The 23,092-nt window shown below is 41.3% G+C and overlaps 1 protein-coding gene across 5 annotated transcripts; it reads left to right on the top strand.

Annotated features, from left to right (window-relative positions):
* Window positions 1-2,145: 2,145 nt before the first annotated feature.
* Window positions 2,146-21,193, top strand: USP44 (ubiquitin specific peptidase 44). 5 transcript variants are annotated; one of them, XM_059846754.1, is made up of 6 exons: window positions 2,146-2,436; window positions 8,107-9,615; window positions 17,619-17,817; window positions 18,290-18,398; window positions 19,198-19,403; window positions 19,794-21,193. In XM_059846754.1, the coding sequence occupies exons 2-6, from the start codon at window positions 8,188-8,190 to the stop codon at window positions 19,991-19,993; spliced, it is 2,142 nt and encodes a 713-aa protein (XP_059702737.1). In that variant the 5' UTR covers window positions 2,146-2,436; window positions 8,107-8,187; the 3' UTR covers window positions 19,994-21,193. The 5 variants fall into 5 exon arrangements, with proteins under 5 accessions (XP_059702737.1, XP_059702741.1, XP_059702738.1 ...); XM_059846758.1 differs by lacking the exon at window positions 2,146-2,436 and adding an exon at window positions 2,587-2,685; XM_059846755.1 differs by lacking the exon at window positions 2,146-2,436 and adding an exon at window positions 2,850-2,934.
* The last annotated feature ends 1,899 nt before the right edge of the window (window positions 21,194-23,092 follow it).

Here is a 23,092-nt window from a genome sequence, read left to right on the forward strand (position 1 = left end):
TCTCAATAAATCACAACATTCTAGCTGTAATGTCTGGATGGTGGAAATTACTTGAGTCTAAATAATGTCCCTAAGGCTCAGGAATTCTCTGATCAGCCTTGAATGTTTTTAAAGTGGATGTTACTTAGAAGAATAAATACATGACTCAGAGAAAGGTTAAAGGAAGGTGAAAAATTTTAAGCGGGACGTCACTAAAGGCACACAGGAAGCAGAGCATATATGGTAAGAGCAGCACGTAGCAATTCAGTGATTTACTTGTTATGCCAAAGCCAAATCCCAGCTCCAAATCAATGTTTTGCAATGGATTAGCCAATGTGGCAGGAACAAAGATTGAAGTCTGCCTTAAACAGTAAAGATATGAAACGTGCTTAGTGAATATCACCTGAAATGTTGCCCATTAACACAGGGAAGCCACACACGAACATGAAAATTAAAAAAAATATACTAACTTTATTCTGTGATAAATCAGATACTTGCAGAAACAGCAGAGACGTGGCAAATCTCTGCTATCCCTGGAACAGGCTTTGGATGTACAGGCACTATTTGATGAAAGAGAAAGGGGTGTTCGAGAGATGATAAGACTACAAAATTTAAAATTGCCATAAATAAAAAAGATTTCTCGAGGGTCATAATCACTTTGGAAATAGTTGCTTAAAGTGGCCATTTAGGATATAAAGAGAGCTGGTGACAAGGCCTCAGGCTGTGTCTGAGTGAGCTGGGAGTGGGGGTAAGTATGTGCATAGCTGAGAGCCACCATTTCTCATTTGCATTGCTGGCCTCAGCCTTCCTGTGAGCAGCGCAGATCAAAGTCTCCTCAGGATGCTTAGGAAAAACAGGATTTGGGATTCTTTCTCAGTGCTCTGGATGGTAATACCCTGAGCCTCACCTATACTTCATTCACTGGGAAAACGTGGACAAGACCTCCAAGGTGTGCGGAGGCATCAGGAACTTGGACTCCCCCTCCAGAGGCTCCCGGAGCTGAGGAGCCCTGGGGAGAGCAGCCTGCAAAGGCAGCTGAAGAGGTCGCAGTAGGGATGGCGAGCCTGGTCCGGACAGCAGATCCAGCATCCACTTAACCAACACTCAGGCGTGCACGCAGAACTGGATTGATCCTGACAGTGAGTGTAATAAGATTCCAGCAAGAAAAAGCATGGAACGGTTAGTTTGCCAACCATGACTCAAGAAGAAACTGCTGGTGTTAAAGATGAAGATAGGAACTTAATAAAATAGTTATTTGAAAATTGTTAAAGTTATCTTAAAACACCTAATAGGGATATGCAAATGTGTGGAATTACTAAGTATGAACAATTCCAATAAATACTTTGGTTAGGCAACAGTATTTCTCACTTTAAAGTTAGAAGTTTGAAACAGATTTAAAGCCTGGTGGCTTTATCTGTATAGATTTTTTATGACTTCTGAAAGCACCATGATAAAGTGACCCTGCAGACAAATGGAATTGTGCCTTTTGGCCACATCCTGCTAATGCCATTGCAGCAGCCTCATCAGAAACAGAAAGAATGGGAATGCACTACTGGAGCAGAATTGGGGCAACCAGGGCCTATAGATTTAAACATTTAAACTGAAACACATTTTCTCTGATGACACAACTAGAAACATAAAAACAGATGTGTGAGATTTTGATGCTGCCATGAAAACATCCTAATGCATAACAGATCCAAACTACATTTTACAATGGCCAGAATCACCGCACACTGACTTTCTGAGCAGGTTCACATAAACCACAAGCCAGCCTGCTTCAGCATGAATGCAGAACGTGATGCTGCCCGGTCAGCGGGGGGGGTTTCACCAGATTCCTCTTGCCCCAAACGCAGCCTGCCCGTACACAGGGCAGAGCAGAAGGCATGCACAAGTGTAAATCAATTCAGTGCCGGCAGAACTGGAAAGCAGATAAAAACAGTTGGCTACACTTCAGAAACTTTAGCTCTAAAAGTATCAGTGTAAAGAAGCGTCAAATTTAAAAACCAGGACATCTGCAGGACGTAAGTTTGCAAGTCTTTGCCAATTTAAGTTCCTGTAATGAAACCTGAGACTGAAAATGAACTCAGTACATGGGTAACAAGGACCTGATAAGAGACTGGGTTTTTTTATCACGTGAGCTGCCTTGCAGAAGTTTCCGCAAACAACACGCAAAAAGATATGATATGAAGGAGTTCCATGGGCTGAGATCTCCGGTACGGTGTGTGACTGTCGCGTCCAGGCAGCGCCCAGGCCAGAGATGGCTCCTGGTGGCACCTGCGAGCCGGGGAGCCACCGGGCGAGGCCTGGGCCGCAGGGCAGTGCTCAGCCCACGCAGCTCCCGCTGTGCAGTGCTCGGACGAGGATGAAGCCATCAATGACAAATCACGGGTGAAAATGTAGGAAGTAAATCTGGACACCACTTCTGGGGAGCCTAAGATCCCGCTTCTTCCCGCCTAGGTACGGACGCACCTCGGGGCAAACAGGTGCCCCGCGGGCACGGCCCCGGGCAGCGGCAACTCCTCGGCACTCCGGGAACTGGCCCCCCGGCGCTTCCCACCGGGCTTCCCGCGTCCGGCCCCGCGGGACCGGCCCGCTCGGCCCGGCGGGCGTGGGAGGCCGGGGGTGGTGGGAGGAGACGTGGGAAGGACTTCGGTTGCCACTACAAATCTGGTGACAGACGCGCCGCCGGCACATGGCGATGGGCAGGTGGGTGCGGGGCAGCGGCAGGGCCCGGGGCGGCCGCGGGGGTGCGGGTGGTGGGTGAGTGCGGGGATGTTCGCGGCGCTCCCCCGCCACCGCCGCGCGTTTCCCCGCGGGCCCCGCGCTGCCCGCCGCGCTCCCGTCCGGGCGGGGGTGTGGGGCGGGCGGGGGCGGCCCCGCGCGGCACTGACGTCGCGGAGGGGCCGCTCCGAGGCGGCGGCGGCTCGGGGCGCCCAAGATGGCGGCGGGTGAAGGGTGCGTGCGGGACCGGCGGGCGGGAGCGGCAGCGGCAGCGGCAGCGGTGCGGCGGCGCTGCCAGCCCGCCCGGGGCCGGCCTGCGGGGAGCAGGTGCCCGGCGGAGGGGAGCGCGGGGCGGGAGACACCGGCGCATTTTCCTCGGGGAGGGACGGTAGCGGCGGCGCGAGGGACACCTGAGGAGGAGGTGGTCGTTGTCGCGGGGGCGAGCCGCGCACCACGCGGCGTGGGGTCGGGGAAGTGGGACCCTGGGACCGGCCACCCCCACCGGGCAGCAGGGGTTCTGCCGCCTTCCCGCCGCGCTCCGTGTGTGGCGGGGAACCCCTGCATGGGGCCCGCTGTCTTACGCGTCCCTGAGGGGCCGGGAGGACGTCGAGGTGAGGGAGAGCGCGGGGAGGAGCGGGGGGCGGCGGTGAGCCGGGCCCGCTGCTCTCGGCTCCTGCCTGTTGTGGCCGAGGCGAAGTCGCGCCATGTCGCGGTGCGCCGGCGAGCGCCGGACCTTTTGCGGGATCGGCCCCTGGGCCAGCCTTGCGGGAGTGTCTGTACTTGTAGGGCTGTCAGAGCTGGAGCTGTCAGAGCAGTCAGAGATGCTCGTTTCTTTAAACGAGATGAACTGTCAAGTGTAACTTCAGATCAGTAAGAAGTGCCGCGTTCCTGGTGCCTGAGTGAAAGTGCTTCAGTCTGTGTTGTTTGTTTATGTCAAGTCTCCTCTGGAGGAAACGCGCGGTTATTTGCAGTAGTAGACATCGAATGTAAAAAGCTGTACCGCTGTATGTGGTGTTCTGGGGTAGACGGCCACTTCTAGGCAGCACGCTGGATGTACATTCTTTAGGTGGTTAAAAAAAAATAGAGCAAAAAAAGTTAAATGGCATGGCTCCAAGGAAGGAAGACTGGGGGGTTTCTTGTCAAAGGCTGTTCTGTTAGAAATCGGAAATAATTCACAGAATTTCTTTTTGAAGTGCTGCTTTGATTTCAATTCTAAATTGTTACGCCTGCAGGACTGTACTGCAGCTGGAAGTTACGCACATAAGTGTTTCGTTGAGTTGTTTTCTTGAAGAAAACTCATTTGAAAAAGCAGGAAAGCAGTACATCTGCCTTCTAGTTACTGAATTTGTTATCTAAAACTTTTGAGTTGTTTAAGTACCCATGATTCCTGTGTTTTCAGATATTCAGCAGGTACTCTGAACCTGATGAGAATCGGTAAACAGTCATCTGGTTTAAAAGCCAGAATATAAACGGGGCACAAGAGCACACACACACATGTGTATATAATTGTAAAATTCTTTACTGCATTTCTAGTCTAATGTTGGAGATGTCTCATATATGTGTCCAGCAATAAATTACACAAGTAGTGACTAAGGGTAAAATACAGCCTTTTGTTTATAGTTATGTTTTATAAATTCGGCTGTGAAAATCACCCTGAAATTATTAAAATGTTAATTTTTTTTTGCATGAAACAGAAATGGAAGAAAATAATCAATTTTTATTACTTCTAAGTTGGTGTTGACATCAAGTGCTTTTTCAGCTCATTAATTACCCAAAAATGTACATTTTGCCAGCCTTTCTTGAGTGGAACAAAAGGAATTAGTTTGCCAGTAAGGCTGAAATATGGTACAATAAAAAAGTCCTTTTCTATATATCTTCATTTCTAGCTTGTGAAACTTTGGTGGAAGAAGAAACTTCTGTGTATCTCTCTGTTTCCAGACAACTTAATGCTTTCAATAGTACTATTCTATATGCTAGTAGTTGTTATTTTGCTTACTACTTCAGCTCAGGTCTGTGGTAAGAACACAGAGGGGGGCTTGATCTCTGAAGTGCTGGTCAACTAATTCAAAGTTTCTTTGTGTGTGTGCACAGAACTGAACCTCAGGAGAGAAGAATGCAGAAACTAGGGCTGAATAACCTCCTTTAGGGAATTTTAACATCGGAGCATTAGAATGTACTGTTTTATTCCAGCTGCAGTTTTCAGGTGTGGGAATGAGTACGCAGTATTTTTCCTGTTTCTTCCATCATTGTCACTTCACTCCTGTTTTTTACCCCGAGATCTTTTGCCAAGTTTTGGTTCTAAGGTACAGTTTTTAAATGTTGTGGGTAGATGCAGTCTCAGTACTTCAAACATTCATTATGTCAGTGTGCTGCTTGACATTCATCTGAAGTTTTCTTGGTCTCACTTTTGTACTCTAAGCTTTTTTGCCGTGTTTTCAGATATTGCTGTCTTTTTGACCAAACTGCTTTTTGATTTTTTCACTTTTTTCCAAAGAAAGACTTCTCCCATGCTAACATGTTTCCTCCCCCCTCCCCCTTCCACCCTGTCTCTTTTCTCCACACATCGATGTAGGTGGGAAAATGTCATGCTGACTTGGTTGCTGGTGGGGGAGCTGGGGCTTTAGGTTTTTCCCTTCGAGGTGCTGATCCTGCTCTTTCGTAGAATTGTGCTGCTTTTGCATGAAGATCTTGAATGTGCAGTCCTGATTTACACAGTGGCTGTCCAGAAATCAGTGAACTGGTTTTGCCCTCAGTCCAATATCTGCTTACACCGAGGCATGTAAGCAGTTTTAGTCTTAAAAATGTTTTTAAAAGTGTGAGAAAAATAATCTGCTCATATAGTATTAAAAGGAAGAAAAAATAAGGCACGAGGTTTACTCAGTGACTTCAACAAACCCAGAAAGAGTTGACCCCTCAGATTGCTGTGACTGACAGTATTGCTGTGTGTGACAGCCCTGTGGGAAGGCAGTGTTCTTTTCTGGTCTGCTGGAAAGGACTGTTACTACTATGTTATGCAGTAGAATCTATATATGTTAGTCCAAAACCACAAAGAGAAGTCTTGTCCCTTAAAATTCTCTATACCATATTTAATTATTGCAGCACACTTACATATTACTATCCTGAATTTTATCAGTGTTACAAAAGTTCCCCTTTTTTGTGGAAAAGAGGTTGTCAGACTAGAAGACATAAAATAATGCTGATGATCTTATTTATAAAGACAATATAAAAAGCAAACTTACTGTGCCACGATTATTTGTAAAAGAATCTAATTAGCAGCCTGCAGGTAAGATTGCCTTTTAGAAGGAGTGAATGTTATGGGTGCAAGCAAGATGAAAGAGTTAAGCAAGCCCTTACTTTTGTGATCTGTTGACCATAGCACACAGGAGATCTCGACCACCCCCCTAATACGCTGTGGCTGGTGCTTGATCTGGGAGCTGCTGGATGGCTCCCCAAAGGTTGTAGTGCCTGAAATTCTTTGGTGCAGTCAGTATGAACTGGAAACAACTCTTAGCCAGAATGAGTGAGAGGTTAATAGGAGCGTGTAAAACTGTGTAGTTTTTTAGTTTCTCTACAGCTGGTTCAAGCTTTTCTTCATTGCAGAATAAATTCTATACAACACATGCAATGCTGGGTGCTGATTATGTGCTTAGAGACTTATTACAGCTCTTATCTTGGTATCTGTATTGTAACATTTGAAAAGGCACTAGCCATGGGCCAGTTAACCAAACAAAGCCATTTTTGGCTGAATCTTTTAACAACAGTTTTTGTCAAAGTGCCAGATGAAAATTAGAGCTTCTTTTCTAGCCATCTGCAACCTTTTACTCGTTTCCCTTCCTTAGTGGTGTTATGCCATTGTACATTAGGATTCCCTCTAGCTAATGCTTATTTTACACTAAACATCTGTTCTATATTGAGAAACCTATTCAGTTTTTCAGAACTGTAGAATTTGATAAATATTAGCATATTTAAAGCTAATAGCAGGAATACAGTTTTTTTATGTTCTATCCAGAGTTGTGTAAATCACTCAGTATTTTTGTAGTATGGTTTATTCACCTGTAAAGCATAGAATTCACGACCTTTATACTGTACAGCCTAAGCTGGGTTTAGAGCGTGTATTTGCAATGGCAAACTCATCTCACTTGGCATAGACTGAATATTTGACAAAGCCTTGAACTCCTCAGGTGAATCAATTGTTTCATCTGGCAAGCACTGTGCATAATGGTACTGGTGCTGTGTGCTCTTTGGCCCTTCTGGTCAGCAATGTGGTGGGCACAAATGCCCCAGATCAAATGTAATCATTTCCTGATGCATCATAGCACTGTTATCATTTATCTCTAGATGTTACATCTTAATGAGATAGTCAAAATGGTAAAAACAAGAGTGAATGACTGTCTCTTTAATTTTTTGCTGATCAGAGACTGTCTGGTTTGGGTAAATGCACCTTGTAGGAAGAAGCAAAAACAGCAGCTTTGAACAAATAAATGCAGCCATAAACTTAATAAAACATATAAGCCAGTGCTAGCCAGATTTTTAGATGAACTTTCAAAGAGCTAAATTAGAAAGTTTTTATAAAGTTTGTGCTAACTGATATAAATACCTTCTGGTATTGCTGTTGTAAGAAATCAAGTTCTGCTTTGCTGAGTTACTCTTTCAGAGGTGTTAGGATGATGTGTTAAAATGTAGATATTTAAGATACTGTGTTATAGAAATAGTATAATGGGCACAGAGTAGCAGTAATTTAATTAAAGGTATGGATTAATTAAGGGTTTGAGTTGTATAAAGCCTCATTTGTCTGAACTGTTGTCGCTGTGTAAACATAATAAATTTAAGTGAACTTTGTACTTCTGCACCTATATGCTTAGGGGTAGAATTAATAGGAGAATTTTGGAATCTCTGAATGGTTTGAGTTGCAAGGGACCATAAAGATCCTGTATTCCTATCCCCTGCTGTGTGGAGGGACACCTCCTATTAGATCCAGTTGTTTAAAGTCCAATCCCACCTGGCTCTGAACAGTTCTAGGGATGGGGGCATCCGCAGCTTCTCTGAAGAGCCTTTCCCACTCTAAGTGGGAACTCTGTAACAGCATCTTTTAACAAAATCAGTGCCCCTTAATAAAAAAACCCAAACCAGGCCTAAAGTGTAGCTAGTATGCTTCAGTCCTGAGCCACAAAGCACTGGGAATATAAACAGTGGTTTATATTCCCAGGCAATTTAGTGTGAAGGTGGAACTACTGTTGAAGGTGTTGAGTATGTGTGTGGCTCCACGTGACTGATTTCTTTCACGTGTTTGGTGGGACTCAGCTGGATGATGATAGTGATCTTCATCTTGATATGAATTTGGTACACTGACTCCTGTAAAAGGGATACGGTTGGATATTTATGAACTATAACTTTCTTTTTTTTTAGTTGCAGATTGAAGTATCATGGGCAGAAAATAGTTTGGATGATGTGTTTTGCCAGCATATTTCTGCAATTTCAGTTTTAACCATGGATAAGTGTAAGCACGTAGGACGTCTGCGACTGGCCCAAGATCACTCCATTCTCAACCCTCAGAAATGGCATTGCATGGACTGCAATACTACGGAGTCCGTGTGGGCGTGCCTCAGCTGCTCGCACGTGGCGTGTGGAAGATACATCGAAGAGCATGCACTAAAGCACTTTCAGGAGAGCAGCCACCCAGTGGCATTAGAGGTTAATGAGCTGTATGTTTTCTGCTATCTCTGCGACGATTATGTTCTCAATGACAACGCCACCGGCGACTTAAAACTCTTGCGGAGTACGTTAAGTGCAATCAAGAGTCAAAACTATGAGTGCACTACTCGAAGTGGGAGGACTTTGCGTTCTATGGGTACCAGTGATGATTCCTACCTTGCACATGGTGGTGCCCAAGCCACGCTTCGGAACGAAGACAGGATGTTCACGGCTCTCTGGCACCGACGGCGTGCGGTCCTCGGCAAAGTATTCAGATCGTGGCTTGAGCTGACGCCTACCGGAAAAAGGATTTTGGAAGAAGAAAGACGTCAAGAAGAAGCAGAGCTAAAAAAGGATGAAGCTAGGAAGAGGAGACAAGAACGAAAGCGTGAGCTGAAAGCAGAGATGGAAAAGATGCCTCCAAGAAAGAGCAGTCGTTTACAAAATCAGATTAGAATGTCCTCAAAACCAGAACCCCGCCCTCCAAAAACATCACAGAATGTGGAATTTTTGGCAGAGTTGAAAGAAACATATACCTCAGAAGAACTGAGATTGAAAAAAATAAGTGACTCTCCAATTAAACGAAGGCCTACAGTGACTCCTGGAGTAACAGGACTGAGAAATCTGGGAAACACATGCTATATGAATTCTGTCCTGCAGGTATTAAGTCACTTACTTATTTTTCGAGAATGCTTTTTAAAGCTTGATCTCAACCAAACTCAGGAACTGCTGGCAACAGCAAGCAATGGTAAAACAAGATCTTCGTCTAAACACTTGTCAATAGCTGCCTCAACATTACACGTGAATGAAAACCAAGAGAAAGTAAAAGGATCATATTCTGTGAGGCGGCCTAGTTTATCCTCTGGATTAAGTGGAGGAGCATCAAAAAGTATGGAACTTATTCAGCCCAGGGAGCCCAGTTCAAAGCATATTTCTCTCTGTCATGAGTTGCATACTCTATTCCAGGTTATGTGGTCTGGCAAATGGGCACTGGTGTCTCCTTTTGCCATGCTTCATTCTGTGTGGAGACTAATTCCAGCCTTCAGAGGGTATGCCCAACAAGATGCTCAGGAATTTCTCTGTGAACTTTTGGATAAAGTACAGCAGGAACTGGAGACTACAGGGACCAGATACCCAGCTCTCATCCCTGCTTCTCAAAGAAAACTTATAAAGCAGGTTTTGAATGTGGTTAACAACATTTTTCATGGACAGTTATTAAGTCAGGTATGTTTTATGATTACTTTTTTTTAAGGTGTTTAATGATTTATAGTTCTGAATTTACTCTAGTCAGTCAGGTATGGACATACTTCAAAGGTTTATACATTTATAACTGTTGAGGGGGGATGGTTAGACAGTTTCAGAAGAAATATTTCAGTTTGAATAGAAGCCACCCTGTAGCCCTCCTGCTACCAAAAACTAGGCCATTCAAACCCAATACACCTGTTAATCATAAAAGTCTTACATTTGTTATTTTAAAACACACCTCTCTACCTACTGGGATGGAATGAAGAATTTACAATTTCAAGTATCTGGCTTATCACTATAGTGCTACTAGATAAAAGGTGTTAAGGAAGGTTAATCTAGTGTAAGTAGAAACTGATTAGGTAATGGCTGTCAAACAGGATATTGTTTTACTAAATAGCTTGAATTTGAGATTGATTACCAGTAATTGAGTAATTGCATGTCATGATTTTATGTACAGAAATACTAATACTTCTTTTCTATTGCAACACAAAGATACAGAAGGCTCTGTCAACACAGGAACCAAATTTGTGGGGTGGAGGCAATGGTGGTTCTCCTTCTTTCTGCATGGCTCCTTTTTTCTTCCCCCTACTTGTCAGCTCATTGTTAAGTGATTTCAGTGTGTTCACTGCTATTATGCATATCCCAAAAGTGTGTATAAATGTCTGAATACTAACTGAACAAATGCTTGTTTCTGTTGAATTAATCTAAAAACTAACCACATTGCAGCAGGAACAGAAGTTGGGAAGTTCCTGGCTCCTGGAATGGATTTGTAGTATACATGAACATGTTAACTGAGGGAGTGTGGAAGTGTTTGGTGAATATTGTGTGTAAAGAAAAGGCTTAACACAAAAATGTCTCGTCCTGGTATTCTGACTATTTGATTGATGGTTTAATGTTTTAATATGTAAAACTGGAAATCCAAGTGTTTTTTGACTAAGGTAGGATTGTTTACTGCTACGATCTCTGTATCATAGGAAGGTAACAGGGTTGTTTGCAGCATATGTCAGCCCTCAGTCATTTCAGGTTTTATGAAACTACTGGAAACTGTTAGATGTATCAATGAAACTGGATCACCAGCTACCTTCTGCCTGTCCCAGAGTAGGAGCACTTCTGTGACATACTTCCTTTCCTTGGGCACTAGATATCTTGTATCAGTGTTGCACAACGGGAAGTGTTTAGTATATTATGTCATTAAGGAGTTTTTTGTTTGAAAATTCCATTCCTCTCCAAAGTAGCAATTTTGCCAGCAAAATAAGGTTATTTTTTTAGGAAAAGTGACAAGGTTTTCTTGCATTGCAACCCTCCTTACAGGATTCATTGCTTTAGTAAGAATTTTCAAGGCTCTAAATAGACACGACATCATTTCAATAATAACTACTTTCACTATTTTTAGCTTTATATGGAGAGGTTTGTGACTAAGAAACCCTCCCACCTTCCTGAAACCAGGAGGAGTAGTGAGAATTCTCTAATGAGTAAACTAAAACAAAACCAATACAAAACAAAAAAAAATCCTCACTTCCACACTGTTGAGTAAACCAGAAAGGGAATTAGGCAGTGTTGAGGTATCCTCTGACTTCTGTGGCTACATACAGCTCTTACTGCAGCTGCTCCATGTCTGTGTGCAGAATACAGCCTTGATCAACTCAAGAATGCCTCGCTGAAGTGAGAGGAGCAAGAAAAAGAGTATTGAGGCTGTTATCTAGTAGTTTCTCCCTGGCTCATTAGGCAGTTCCCATGGACTGTTCAACACTTTACCCCTCCCAGTGTTCCCTTTGTCTTTTGCCACTCCTTTTTTTTTTTTTTTTTTTAGTTTAATCTGTACTTGTGGTTTTGAACATGATAAATATTATAAGGAAAAGGTGAGCCCTGAAGATTTAAATTCCTTCCTTGTAAAATATATTCAGGTCATCTTAATGATTTAGTCCTTGGTGTTTGCACATAGAAAGATGAACTCTTAAAAACTCTTGTTAGGCAATTATTTTCCTTTCCTCAGGAAGATTCCTACATCATGATTTCACTAGGCGTTTGTCAAAACTGCTTTAATGAAGTTAACAGAAAAGGCAAGAGACACCCATGCAGGGCTGGAAAAAAAACCCCAAACTTCTTGCTGTGTCATTGCATCTTGGACAGCTCTTAAAAGCAATGAGTGTATGTTTAGTCCTTACATGCTTAACTTTATCTACCTACAAGATAAGTAAAACTGTGATAAACATAGGAATTAAAATAAATATAGTAATGCTGTGACAGTATTACAGTTTCTCTCTAGAAGATAATTGGAGCTGTTCCCAGCTGCCCTTATTTTTAATAAGATGGGATTTTATTGTGGCGTGTTAAGTTACATCTTACTTCATTGAGAAAGGGGAATTGGGACGTGTGTTTCTGTGTGCAGTTGCCTTCCATTTTAGAATCCCTAAAACATTACCATACTTACTGGCCCTTTGTACAGAAAATAAAAGTTCAAGATACTTGATTCTGTGAGATACTCAAGTGCCATGAAGTTAATCTTCCTGACCTTCAAACCTCAGGAATACTATGAGCTACTCTTGATAAAGAACACAGAGGATCCCTTACAGTGCTGATAAAGCTGTGTGTTTACTTAGGTATCACATTACTTTCACATGTGCAGCTCAACTTTTCCCTCCTTCTTCTAGTTCTAATTTAACTTAAAGGGAAGTCATAATCCTGAGTTTGCCATCAGTCTGTTGCTATTGGTGTGCTGCCTGGTTCAGCACTAACTGAATTTAGGATCTAAGATTAAGAAAGCAGAGAATTGAGTGTTTGAGAATCTTGTGCTTTTTGATAACTAGAAAAAGTTTTGGGTGATGTCAAAACAATTGAACATTTTATATGAGGTAGTTGTTTATGTTTTGCTGTTTCCTCAGCTGATTTAAAGTAAGTTTTCTTCATCTGCTGCTTGAAATACTTTACTATTTTATGGAGTACTAAACTAGACAATGAGGAACTCCAGGAATAGCATAAGCAAATTGCCTCTGTTTTTTTATTTTATATTTATTCTGATACTTGTTTTAGGATTTCAGCTTTTTACTTTGCAGTACTGTGAAACTGCAATACCTGGTACATCTAAGAGAAGTAAAGATCTGCATTGTGGGTGCAAAGCCCTTCCTCTCTGCTCTGTCTTCACGAGGTAGTCTTCCTGCTCCTAGCGATTGGAGAAAGTGGCTCATACCTCTCAAACCCATTGGGACTCTGAGGAGATCCCAATATGTCTATTAAAACTCTAGTTGTTTTCACTTCCTCAGTGCTTGTACTCTTGTGGAAGGTACTTACTGTCTCCTGTCCTCAGTCCTTCAATGGGAAAGGAGAAACTTCTGTGCTGTGAGCTCATGTGGCAGTGATCCACACCTCCTCACTGATCTCTAAAGTACACTTCAAGAGCTCAAGTATGTTAGCTGTTGTCTCAAGAGTTTTTTGGCTTGTGTTTTTTTAAATGGTACCAACTAAATAGCACAGTATGCAACAATTTTTAAAGTATCTTTATTTCAACTTTGTCCATATTAAGCTAGGAAGGGGACAGGTGTGTTTCTTAAAATCCAGAAATTGAAATAGCAGATTTTGTTGTGTGCCACATGTACTCAGAAATCATATGAAAAGAAATTCTTGTACAAGGATAAAATCCACCTTGAGCTTCCTTCTCCAGGCTGAACAGTCTCAGGTCTCTCAGCATTTCCTCAAATGTCAGATATGTCCAAGGCCTTTCGTCATCTTCCTGGCCCTTTGTAGGACTCAGTCCAGCATATCCATGTCTCCCTTTTTTCTGAGCACTGGGCCCAGCACTTCAGCTGTATGGGAGCTGAGGAGAGGGCAAGGATCACCTGCCTGGACCTGCTGGTGATGCTCTGCAGAATGCAGCTCCAGAGGCTGTTCACCTCCTTTGCCATAAGGGCACATCTCTGGCTCCTGTGCAGCTTGTCCCACAGGTCCTCTCTTCCCACCCAGCCTGTACTGGTGCCTGGATGATTCATGCCCAGTAGCAGGACGTGGTGTTTCCTTTTGTAGAGCTGCATAAGGTCCCATTCCCAGGCTCTGTCCCATTCCCAGTGGGTGGTAGTGCCCCCCAGCCAGCCTTACCAGCCACTCCTCCTGTTTTGTGTCTTCTGCAGACTTCTCAGAGTTCAGAAAAATTGGCTCCAATATTTTTTATAGCAATGCCTGGTAGGAACTAGCTTCTGATACCTCTAGGCATGCTTAAAACTTCCTAAGCAGTTTGATTACTTCCTGATAATTTTTAAGATGGAATCTGAGCAAAATGCTTCTCCCTGCTCTTGCTCAGCATGGCAGAATAACAGTGTGCGGTGATCAGAGAAACAAACATGCCAGGTCTTGAGGAGAGAAGTAGGTTCTTACCAGTGTAGTATGTAAACTATTCTTAAGGCATATTTCAGGACAGATTGTCTGAGAAAAGGGGAAATGTGATTTTTGAGTTGTTTGAAAGCCTTCAGTTTTGGGTAGTATGCTGTGAGACTGTTAAGAGTTTGGGGGAGAATGCTGAGGGTGATCTGTGTGCTGCTGGGTATTAAGTCTCCCACTGAACAGACTGTTAGAAAGAAAAGAACTTCAGGCAGGTAATGGGACAATTTGCCCTTAAACCAGTTGATGTAATATATACTGATTTCTGTATTTTGGTGTTAGTCTTTGTGTTTTTATGTTTAGCCTGACCTCCAAAATGATTGTCAAGTTGTTTTCCAACTAGATGAAAGTAAGATTTTAAATTAATCTATAAGAGGCCATTGAATCATGGACTACAGTTACCTGTGGTTATGCTTTATGTTATTCTGCTAAAAAGATAAAGATAATTTTGAGGATACTGTATGCTTATCACTACAAAGTTCAGTTGGGTTTTTTTTATACTGTCATAGGAATTCTGCATTTTAGCTGTATTCCAGAGATCCCCTTCAACTTCAATTACTTTCCGGTGCAAAAATTGAATTATTAATCATTATATATATGTCTCATTTAGTGAAAGCACAAAAATGGGACTGGCTATTTTACTCTTCTTAAAAACGACAAAGGAAAAAATAGAGTTGGGGCAGAGGTGGTTAAGAGTTTTCTTTCTTCCATGCAAGTGCAGGGAACATAGGCAAAACAGTTGATGATGAAGTTGGCTTTTTCTGCAGCAATATGTTAACTATTTTCTTTGGCTGCATTTATACTGAATGCCATCCAGGGCAGTGGCTGTCTGTCACGTTATTGCGGCCACAATGATGCTTGTCTGAGTAGTCTCCATGCTTAGCTTGAATCAAGCAATTTGATCCCGCTCTTTTCAGTCTGGCCTTTGGCCCATGATTGAATACCAAGCTTAAACCAAACAATTGTATTTAGTACCAGTGTTCCAAGGCATGAGAGGGTGGTCAGGGCAGAACATAAGGTAGAGATTTCAGACTAGTTAAAATCTGTAATTTACTTTGCTCTAGTGTGAACTTTACATTTGCTTTGCTATAAATGACAGCATCAAATCTTCTTATAATAGGAGTTCTGAATTACAAAGGGAAGGTGGAATCAAACCCTGGATTTATGAAGTATAATCATAAAGAAAGACATCACTAACCAGATTGCTAGAGTAGACTCCCCTATTACTGTTGTGTGTACTTATACTATACAAAGTTACACTGGACAAATGCATAAAGTTTTTGCCCTTTGCGTTCATATTTGGGGTTTGCTTTGTGTTTTGTAAAATCTCAACCAACTTTTGAACAGTTTTTACAATTTCTGCTCCTCTCATGGAGAAAGAAAATCTGGGTTGCACTGTGTGAATGATAATGGAGTGTTGAGATAGAGGAGTCCTATTTAGGACAGAAAGAAGAGTGATGGGAATGTCACAAAGCCAATGCCAGTGGACAGGCCAGTGCAGATGAATTCCACAGAAGGCTGGGAATCCTCCTGCTTTTTGAGTAAGCCAGTTGGTAAGCCCAGGCCTGGCAAGGAAAAGCACTTCACCCTAGTTGCAGCCGTGCTTGGCTGTCCTTTCCCCCCTCGTGGAGGAGCAGCGAGCGCACAGGGGCTGATGGGGTTGGGTGCTCTTGCCCGGGTGTGTCGGGTTGGTTGCCACGCTGCTGGCAGCTACAGAAATCCCAGAGTTTAACTCTGCTGCAGTGAGGACTGGCTTGGATTTGAGGAAATAAGTGCAGCTGTGTATCAGTACAGGGTTTTGTCCCCATAATCAGCTTTGTTTACAGTTCATGATGAGATGAATAGCAGATTTATTGCATCTGTTTTCTGTGTTCTTCAGGTTTTTTGACTGGGAGAAACTGGAAGCTGAGTCTATTATTCATGTCTTTTTCTCTGGGATGGTACTCATTAGCTAATTGGGAAAGAAGATCTTAACCTAGATTATTAATATAATACACTAAATTTAAAACCTCAAAATGTGTTAAAATTATCTGTGTTGGAGTCACGTATGTTTCACATCCTTAGCTCCTCAATCTTAAGTGTACATTCATGCAAAGCAAATTCTTATGTAACTCATCAATTAAATAAACTTTTGGCCCAACAAAATTACCCATTTGTACAGCAGAAATTTATTGGTCATTCTGGGATTAAGCTGGAGTGTGATTGAACTGTGGCCAAACATACCGTTTTGTCTCCCATATCTAGATTTCAGCTCTGAATTACTAATAATTTGTGGCTTTGAAACGTTGCCAGATGTTAGCACTTGCAAAAGACGCTCCTGACAGTGTAAATTAAAACAGAAGAATCTCCTCTTTTCTGCCATGTAAGTTTTGAAGTTTTGTTTTGTAAGAACAAGGCAGTGGCATTTTCATCTTAGAATTTAAAGCAGTTAACAGCTTTCCTAACTGCACTGCTGAATGTTCATACTGGGACACAAATCCACATGTGCCCTCGGTGGCTAGTGCAGAGATGGAGTATAAGCTGTTGCAGATACTGAGTGCAGTTACAAGAACACCTAAGAGGAAGATACCATGAGGTGACAGATAGGGCCTTATATTAATGATCATGAAATACCAAAGCAGGGTGAATAATTACCTAACAGCAAACCTTCAGAGGAAAACAAAGGAGCATCTGAACAAAATCGAGTGTACTTTCACACTTGTGTAGGCTTACTAACCAAACTGAAGAGAACTACACTAAATTTGTGTAGGGCAGCAGCAGTATAAAGGGGTCCCTGTGAAATAACAATTTTTGGATGTCACACGAATTTTCATTCCTTTATTACTATGTCTTTGTGTTAGTTGTTCCGAACAACTTGTGGTATTTTCCTAAATAGGAAGCATGCAACACCTAATGTGTTGTCTTTCCAGCTTAGAAGAGCTACTGCTTTTAACTAATTTTCCTAAGTATTGAATGTTATAATAAATTGTCTCCTGCCTGTAGTATCTGCATTTTCCAGGTTGACTCACTTCACTTCTTTACATTTTATTTATGTTGTCTTACTGCTTGTCCTTTCCCTAGTGTGACGATGGATCCACTTACTGAAAGAAGAAATAAATTATTTTTACCTGTTAATTTTTCTTTGAAGAAGTGTGCTTCCTAATCCAGGCTTCCCTGGAAGACTTAACAAAGTAAGAAGGATATGACTTTAAAATCCCCAGCTGTTTCTTTTTTTTTTTCTTTTGTGTGTGTGTGTGGTTTTGATTTATTTTGATTTATTTATAAATTAACCTATATTATAATTTCTCATGTAAATTTTCCTTTTTGAGAAAAGACTCCTGAGACTTCACCAGCTGCTTTCTTTTGGACAGTCCCAGACAGAACATTTTGAAACTGTTTTTGTTTCTCAGTAAAACATAGGAACACTTACTTGTTTGTGATAACAGTTTTGGACATGCTGCTTCAGAGAAGAGAAATTAGGTGTATCATCTCTGTTGGGAAATGACTTTGGCTTGCCTTTGGTTACCCTTGGTTATCTCTAGGAAAAAGAATCTCTTTTTAGAGCTATGTTATGGTACATGTTTAGCAAAGTACATTTTTGAGTGTAAGCAGCTGGTGAAATATCTTTTTTACAGGTTACATGCCTTGCCTGTGACAATAAATCAAATACCATAGAACCTTTCTGGGACCTGTCCCTGGAGTTTCCCGAGAGGTATCACTGCAATGGCAAGGAGATGTCATCTCAGTATCCATGTCTGCTGACAGAAATGCTGGCCAAGTTTACAGAAACTGAAGCTTTGGAAGGAAAGATATATGCATGTGATCAGTGCAACAGTGAGTAAAGGCAGTATGTACTCATGCATACATTCTCTGTGTAAAATATAAACTGACAGTGCAGGTATAGAAGTCTTAAATGTATATTGCCAACAAAGACCTTCTTCTTATATCCTGCTGTGGTCACTTGACAACTGTTACTTGCCTCCTAGAAAATTAAATTTTTCAAAAGATGTTTTGAAGTGTGATTCTTCATTTGGATACAGTTTTATGGCACACTAGTGGGGTTTCTAGTGCTCCCAGCTGAAGAAGCCATCACCTTTTTAAGTTAAGGTGACTAATGTAAGTGACCACAAGTGTTTTCTACTTGCATCATAAAATAATCATTGCAAAAGGCTCTCAGAGTGTATCCTTTTTAAGGAGGCATGTACCATAAATATTTAGGTCTGCACAAATTCTGTGGATAAATCTTAGACTGAAATACCAGGCTGTTACCAAGATTTGTATTGTGTAACTGTGTGTTTGACCTCAGCAAAACGAAGGAAGTTTTCTTCTAAACCAGTTATACTCACAGAAGCTCAGAAGCAGCTTATGGTGTGTCGACTACCTCAGGTTCTCAGATTACACCTTAAACGGTTTAGGTGAGTAGTACGACAACAAAAAGTGTTGCAAACTGACAGATTCAGTCTTGCTCTACCATTGCTTAGGATCAATGTATTTCAGCATCAGTTTCATTTCCCTTTACTAGTATGGTGAGAAATAGTTACTAGAAACTTCTTTTCCTTGTTCACCTGAAACATCAGTAAGATATGTTATAAATTTAAAACTTTAACTTTTAACTTTTTGGATTTCAGTACTTGCTACTTTAGTACCAAAAGTATTTTATCCTTGCTTTCAGTCAAAACCTACTAACCTTGCTCTGAACTCTCTTGGTAAAAATTAATCTTGCGGTAGAGTAGGATGCTGATAATCACTATTGCACAAACCTGGACTGTATTCAGTGGAAGTCTCAGATCACAATCCTGTATCCAAATACGTAAATATATTTAGCCTCAGAGAAGGGAAGTGGACACTGCATCTCTGTGAACTCATAGCACAGCATCAGTACCATCTGTCCCTCATACAAAGGAAACTGAAAATGAGATAGAATAAATGAGAAATACCAAGGAGCTATAGCAGGTGGGAAATACTTCCTACTCACCACTGTGCAGATTTTAAGATAGATGTTTCAGAAGATGAGAACAGTAGGTACCTTAGACACATTTAACAGGCCTTGAAATAAAGAAGTGAAAGAGGAAGCTTAGAAAAAAAAACCCTAGAATTTTTTTTTTTTGTGCACAGAATAATAGTGAAAATATTATGTTGTGTTCAAACATAATTCAGAATGCTGTGTTCTTTCCTTAAAAAAACCATAAGTTTTCATTTGATTTCACTTTCCAGGTGGTCAGGACGCAATCACCGTGAGAAGATTGGTGTACATGTTAGTTTTGATCAAATGCTAAACATGGAGCCTTATTGCTGCAGGGAATCCCTCAAGTCTCTCCTGCCTGACTGCTTCATCTACGACTTGTCCGCTGTGGTAATGCATCACGGGAAAGGATTTGGCTCAGGGCACTACACTGCCTACTGCTACAATTCTGAAGGAGGTAGGAACCAGCTGGGAAATGAGAAGTGAGGGAGAAAGGGGTGTTCCTAATTCTAAACTGATACAAGGAGAGTCTTTTCTCCAAAGCAAAAGGGAATCAATTGTAGCTGATCTGCCTGAAAGGGGAAGTGCAGCTCTGTAGAGCAACAGTTCAGTTTTTGTATTGCTGTGTTAAATGTTTTCTAGCTATAAACTCTCTTGTAAATCTGAGGAAGCTGAGCTAGGCTTTTAACACATTGAGGTAAATAAACCAGATCAACTGAAACAGTTTACTGTTTGTACACAACTCATTAAATAGGACCAAACAGTAATTAATTATTAAATATGATGCAATTACTTAAAATCAGTGTCCTGATGACTCTCTTTTTTCTGGTATATTTCCTTATTGCAGGATTTTGGGTACACTGCAATGATTCAAAACTCAACATGTGCACTATGGAAGAAGTATGCAAGGCTCAAGCCTACATTTTGTTTTACAGCCAACGACTTACTCAGGCAAATGGACATGGTAGAGTCCCTTGTCCTAGCACAGCTGAAAGTCAGCAGCACCCAGAATTAGCTGGCTCTTGCATGGACAACAGTAGCAGCTAATCCAAAGCCAGTTAACTGCTTGTATGGTAAAGGTTTAAATTGTCATAACTACGTATTTTTAAAAGGAAGTACAGTATTGTACTTTTTCAATGTTTATATAGTTTTGTATTAGTTGAAGTACTCTTTACAATGGTTAGCAAAAGTTTTTATTGACAATAAGTTACTTTCAAAGTACCTAGAATTCCAATACAGCTATTTTTTTAAAGAAGAGATTGCTATGTGCATTTAACTTTTACCTCAGGCTATTTTTTTAAGCTGGTTTTGTATTTTGATAATGTTTTTGAATTGGTTTAGAAAATTTACTTCAATGGGCAACTGATATTTGTCTGGTTAATTTTCTGTATATGCTTGTGTACATTTTATAGTATAGTTCTAATGAAACCGTGATTCTTACTGTCTTGCAGGAATTGCTACTAGGTCTTAGAATATTGACTTTCACCAGCAAGGAATGTTAAAACATGTCAGATAGTAACTGAATTTTCTTGTAGACAACTTTCTGTGAAATTATTTTGCAAGCTTGAATGGCTATACTAAAGATACACTGATGGAATTTCTTAAAATCTGAACTTGAGGAAATAGAGCATGAAGTTATTTTCATGTAAGTGTGTAAGAGGAGTGTTTAATAACACAAGAATGTATCTTTATCAAGACTTGCATGTTTTAGCCTTAACAAACCCGACAACTTAAAACTCAAGTGCCAAATTCAAAGTAACTTAACAACCAGGGGCTTTTTTATTCCAAAAATTTAAAAAGTTTTCTTAAACAAGTAAAAAGCTCAGTAACCCCCTGTACAATAAAACCACACTTACTCACCCCACTGTCACTGCTGCAAGAACATTAGCATCCCTTTTCTTGAATTGGGCCAGCTTACTTTAAGCTGCAGCAAGCATTGTCTGTCTCAGTCATCCCTGGACAAACAGCTGATGAAAAGCAGCTGCAATGTTTGCATGAAAGCATTCTCAGACTGGTTTAATTACCCACAACTGCTGTACCTTATACTACATGGTTCTACCACTAGCATTAACAGAACTGTGCGGTGAGGAGAATTTAACAAGCAGGAATTATCAATCCTCCACATACAGTAGTTAATGCCAATTAAATTTTAATTGTGAAGTTATTTTGTGTAAGTCCTATGCAAATTGTTACCTCATCTTCTGCAAAGTTTATACCTCAATAAAATGCCTTGATATGGACAGAAAAGTGTGTGTGTACTGGAATCAATTCCTACCTTATCATTACATTTTAAAAATTATTTTTAGATTTTGTCTAACAGGAGTTAGACAAAATCTAAAAATAGATTAAGGCGTTAACTATACAACTGCTTTGGCCATCTGTCAGTGACTTTGTAGCTTTTTTTGCTATCATTTCTGTTTCTGAAAGATGCCATATTATAGCAAGCACATAGCAGCCTCAGATCTCAAACTGCTTGGTCTTGTGCTCATCTTAATGAAGTGTGCAAAACCGTTCATGTGTTGGTTTGGGGAATTTTTTTGGTTGGTTGGGTTTTTTGTGGTTTTGTTACTGGGGTTTTGGTTGTTTTTTTTTTTTTTTCTTTTTCTTTTTTTTTTTAGCCAAAAGCCACGTGCTGAAGTGAGTGATCTGACAAATGTACTTGTTATGGCTGTTCAGTCTTTCAAATACTTTTGTCTGCTGTCCTGGCTGGTGAGGAAATGCACGTAATTTAACCACTTTCTACTTACAGGTAGTTCAGAAAATTTGCCTTTTAGGCTTCTGATCCTTTTTGTCCCTCCAAGCACATCTCTTAGGAGATCCATAGGGGTCTTCAGAGACTCAGGCATTAACAGAAGAGTCTGTCTTTGGACATGTAGAGAGCAACTTGGGTGTGCGAGTTAGTCTCAATCATCACTATAAAGCACATACTCAAGTGCCTTAGAAGGAATCTTACCCTGCCATCTTTCTTTACTAGAAAGATTGCCTAGGCTTTGCTTCCAGCTATTGCCCTGCATTGCAGCAAAGATTGCTAAGTCTCGAGGCTTTCTCTGAAAGACATCTTTAGCTCTGCAAAAGCCAATCCAGCTTTCTTCCCATTGCTCCTCTTGGATAGAACAAGAGAAGGGGAGGAGAAAGAGTCCTAGTCCTCCTAATCAAGGCAGTGGGAAGGGTAGAGATGATTAGTGTAGTCCTCCACAAGGATGAGCTAATCCAGGTGCTCTTCTCTACAACTTCTTCAGTTCTTAATATTTAACTAGTTCAAGTAGTAGCTCTGCACCCTTTAACCAGATTGAGGCTGTTGGCCTCTCTGGCCATGAAGGCACGTTACTGGTTCATGGACAGCTTCTACCTCAGGTCCTTCTCGGGGCAGCTGCTTCCCACCCAGCCTGTGATTCCTGCCCAGGAGCAGGAGTGGTGATTCCCGTTGTAGAGCTGCATGAGGTTCCTCCTGCCTCATTCCCTGGGCCTGTCCTGCTCCCCTTGTGTGGCAGTGCCCCCAGCTGGCTTACCAGCCACTCCTCCGGCTTTGTGTCATCTGCAGACTTGCTGAGAGATCTCAGGGATGTAGCACACAGGCCAAAGCAGCCTCCCTTTAAACTGAAAAACAGTAACAATTCCTAGTCCCAGGTGGTAATTGATTTGTGCATCCTGACAGCACACACCTTCACTTTTCTTTAGTAGTACCGAAGGCTTCTACAGAGCCCTCTCCTATTGAGGGATTCAGAGATTTAGCCTTACTGAAAGAAAAAAAAAATTGTAGTTTCAAAAACTGGGGACACAGGCACTTCCAAAACAACTAGGTAAAAAAATTTTTTCTTCATCTGAACTGCTGACTAGCCTACACAACTTTTGGGGTTTTTTCCTAGAGCCCTGTACCTTTGTAAAAGAAGGGAGATGTAAGCATCAGTAGAAATGCAAAGCAAAGCTAAAATGAGTATGACTTTAAGTTATAAGAGTTGGGTGCCTGTCATGGCAAAAACACAAGTCAAAAATGATAAAAGAGAGCAGAGTTGTCTTTTTTCTTTTACTTTAAACATACTGAAACATTCAAAATTATAAAAACAGAAAAGCCGCTTGAATCCTTGTAGAAAAAAATAACTATGCATAAGTCTTAAAAAAATAGAACCTGCTTCAGATCATGCCATG

Source organism: Haemorhous mexicanus, chromosome 5 (genome assembly GCF_027477595.1).
Source record: "Haemorhous mexicanus isolate bHaeMex1 chromosome 5, bHaeMex1.pri, whole genome shotgun sequence".
In the NCBI taxonomy this organism is placed as follows: domain Eukaryota; kingdom Metazoa; phylum Chordata; class Aves; order Passeriformes; family Fringillidae; genus Haemorhous; species Haemorhous mexicanus.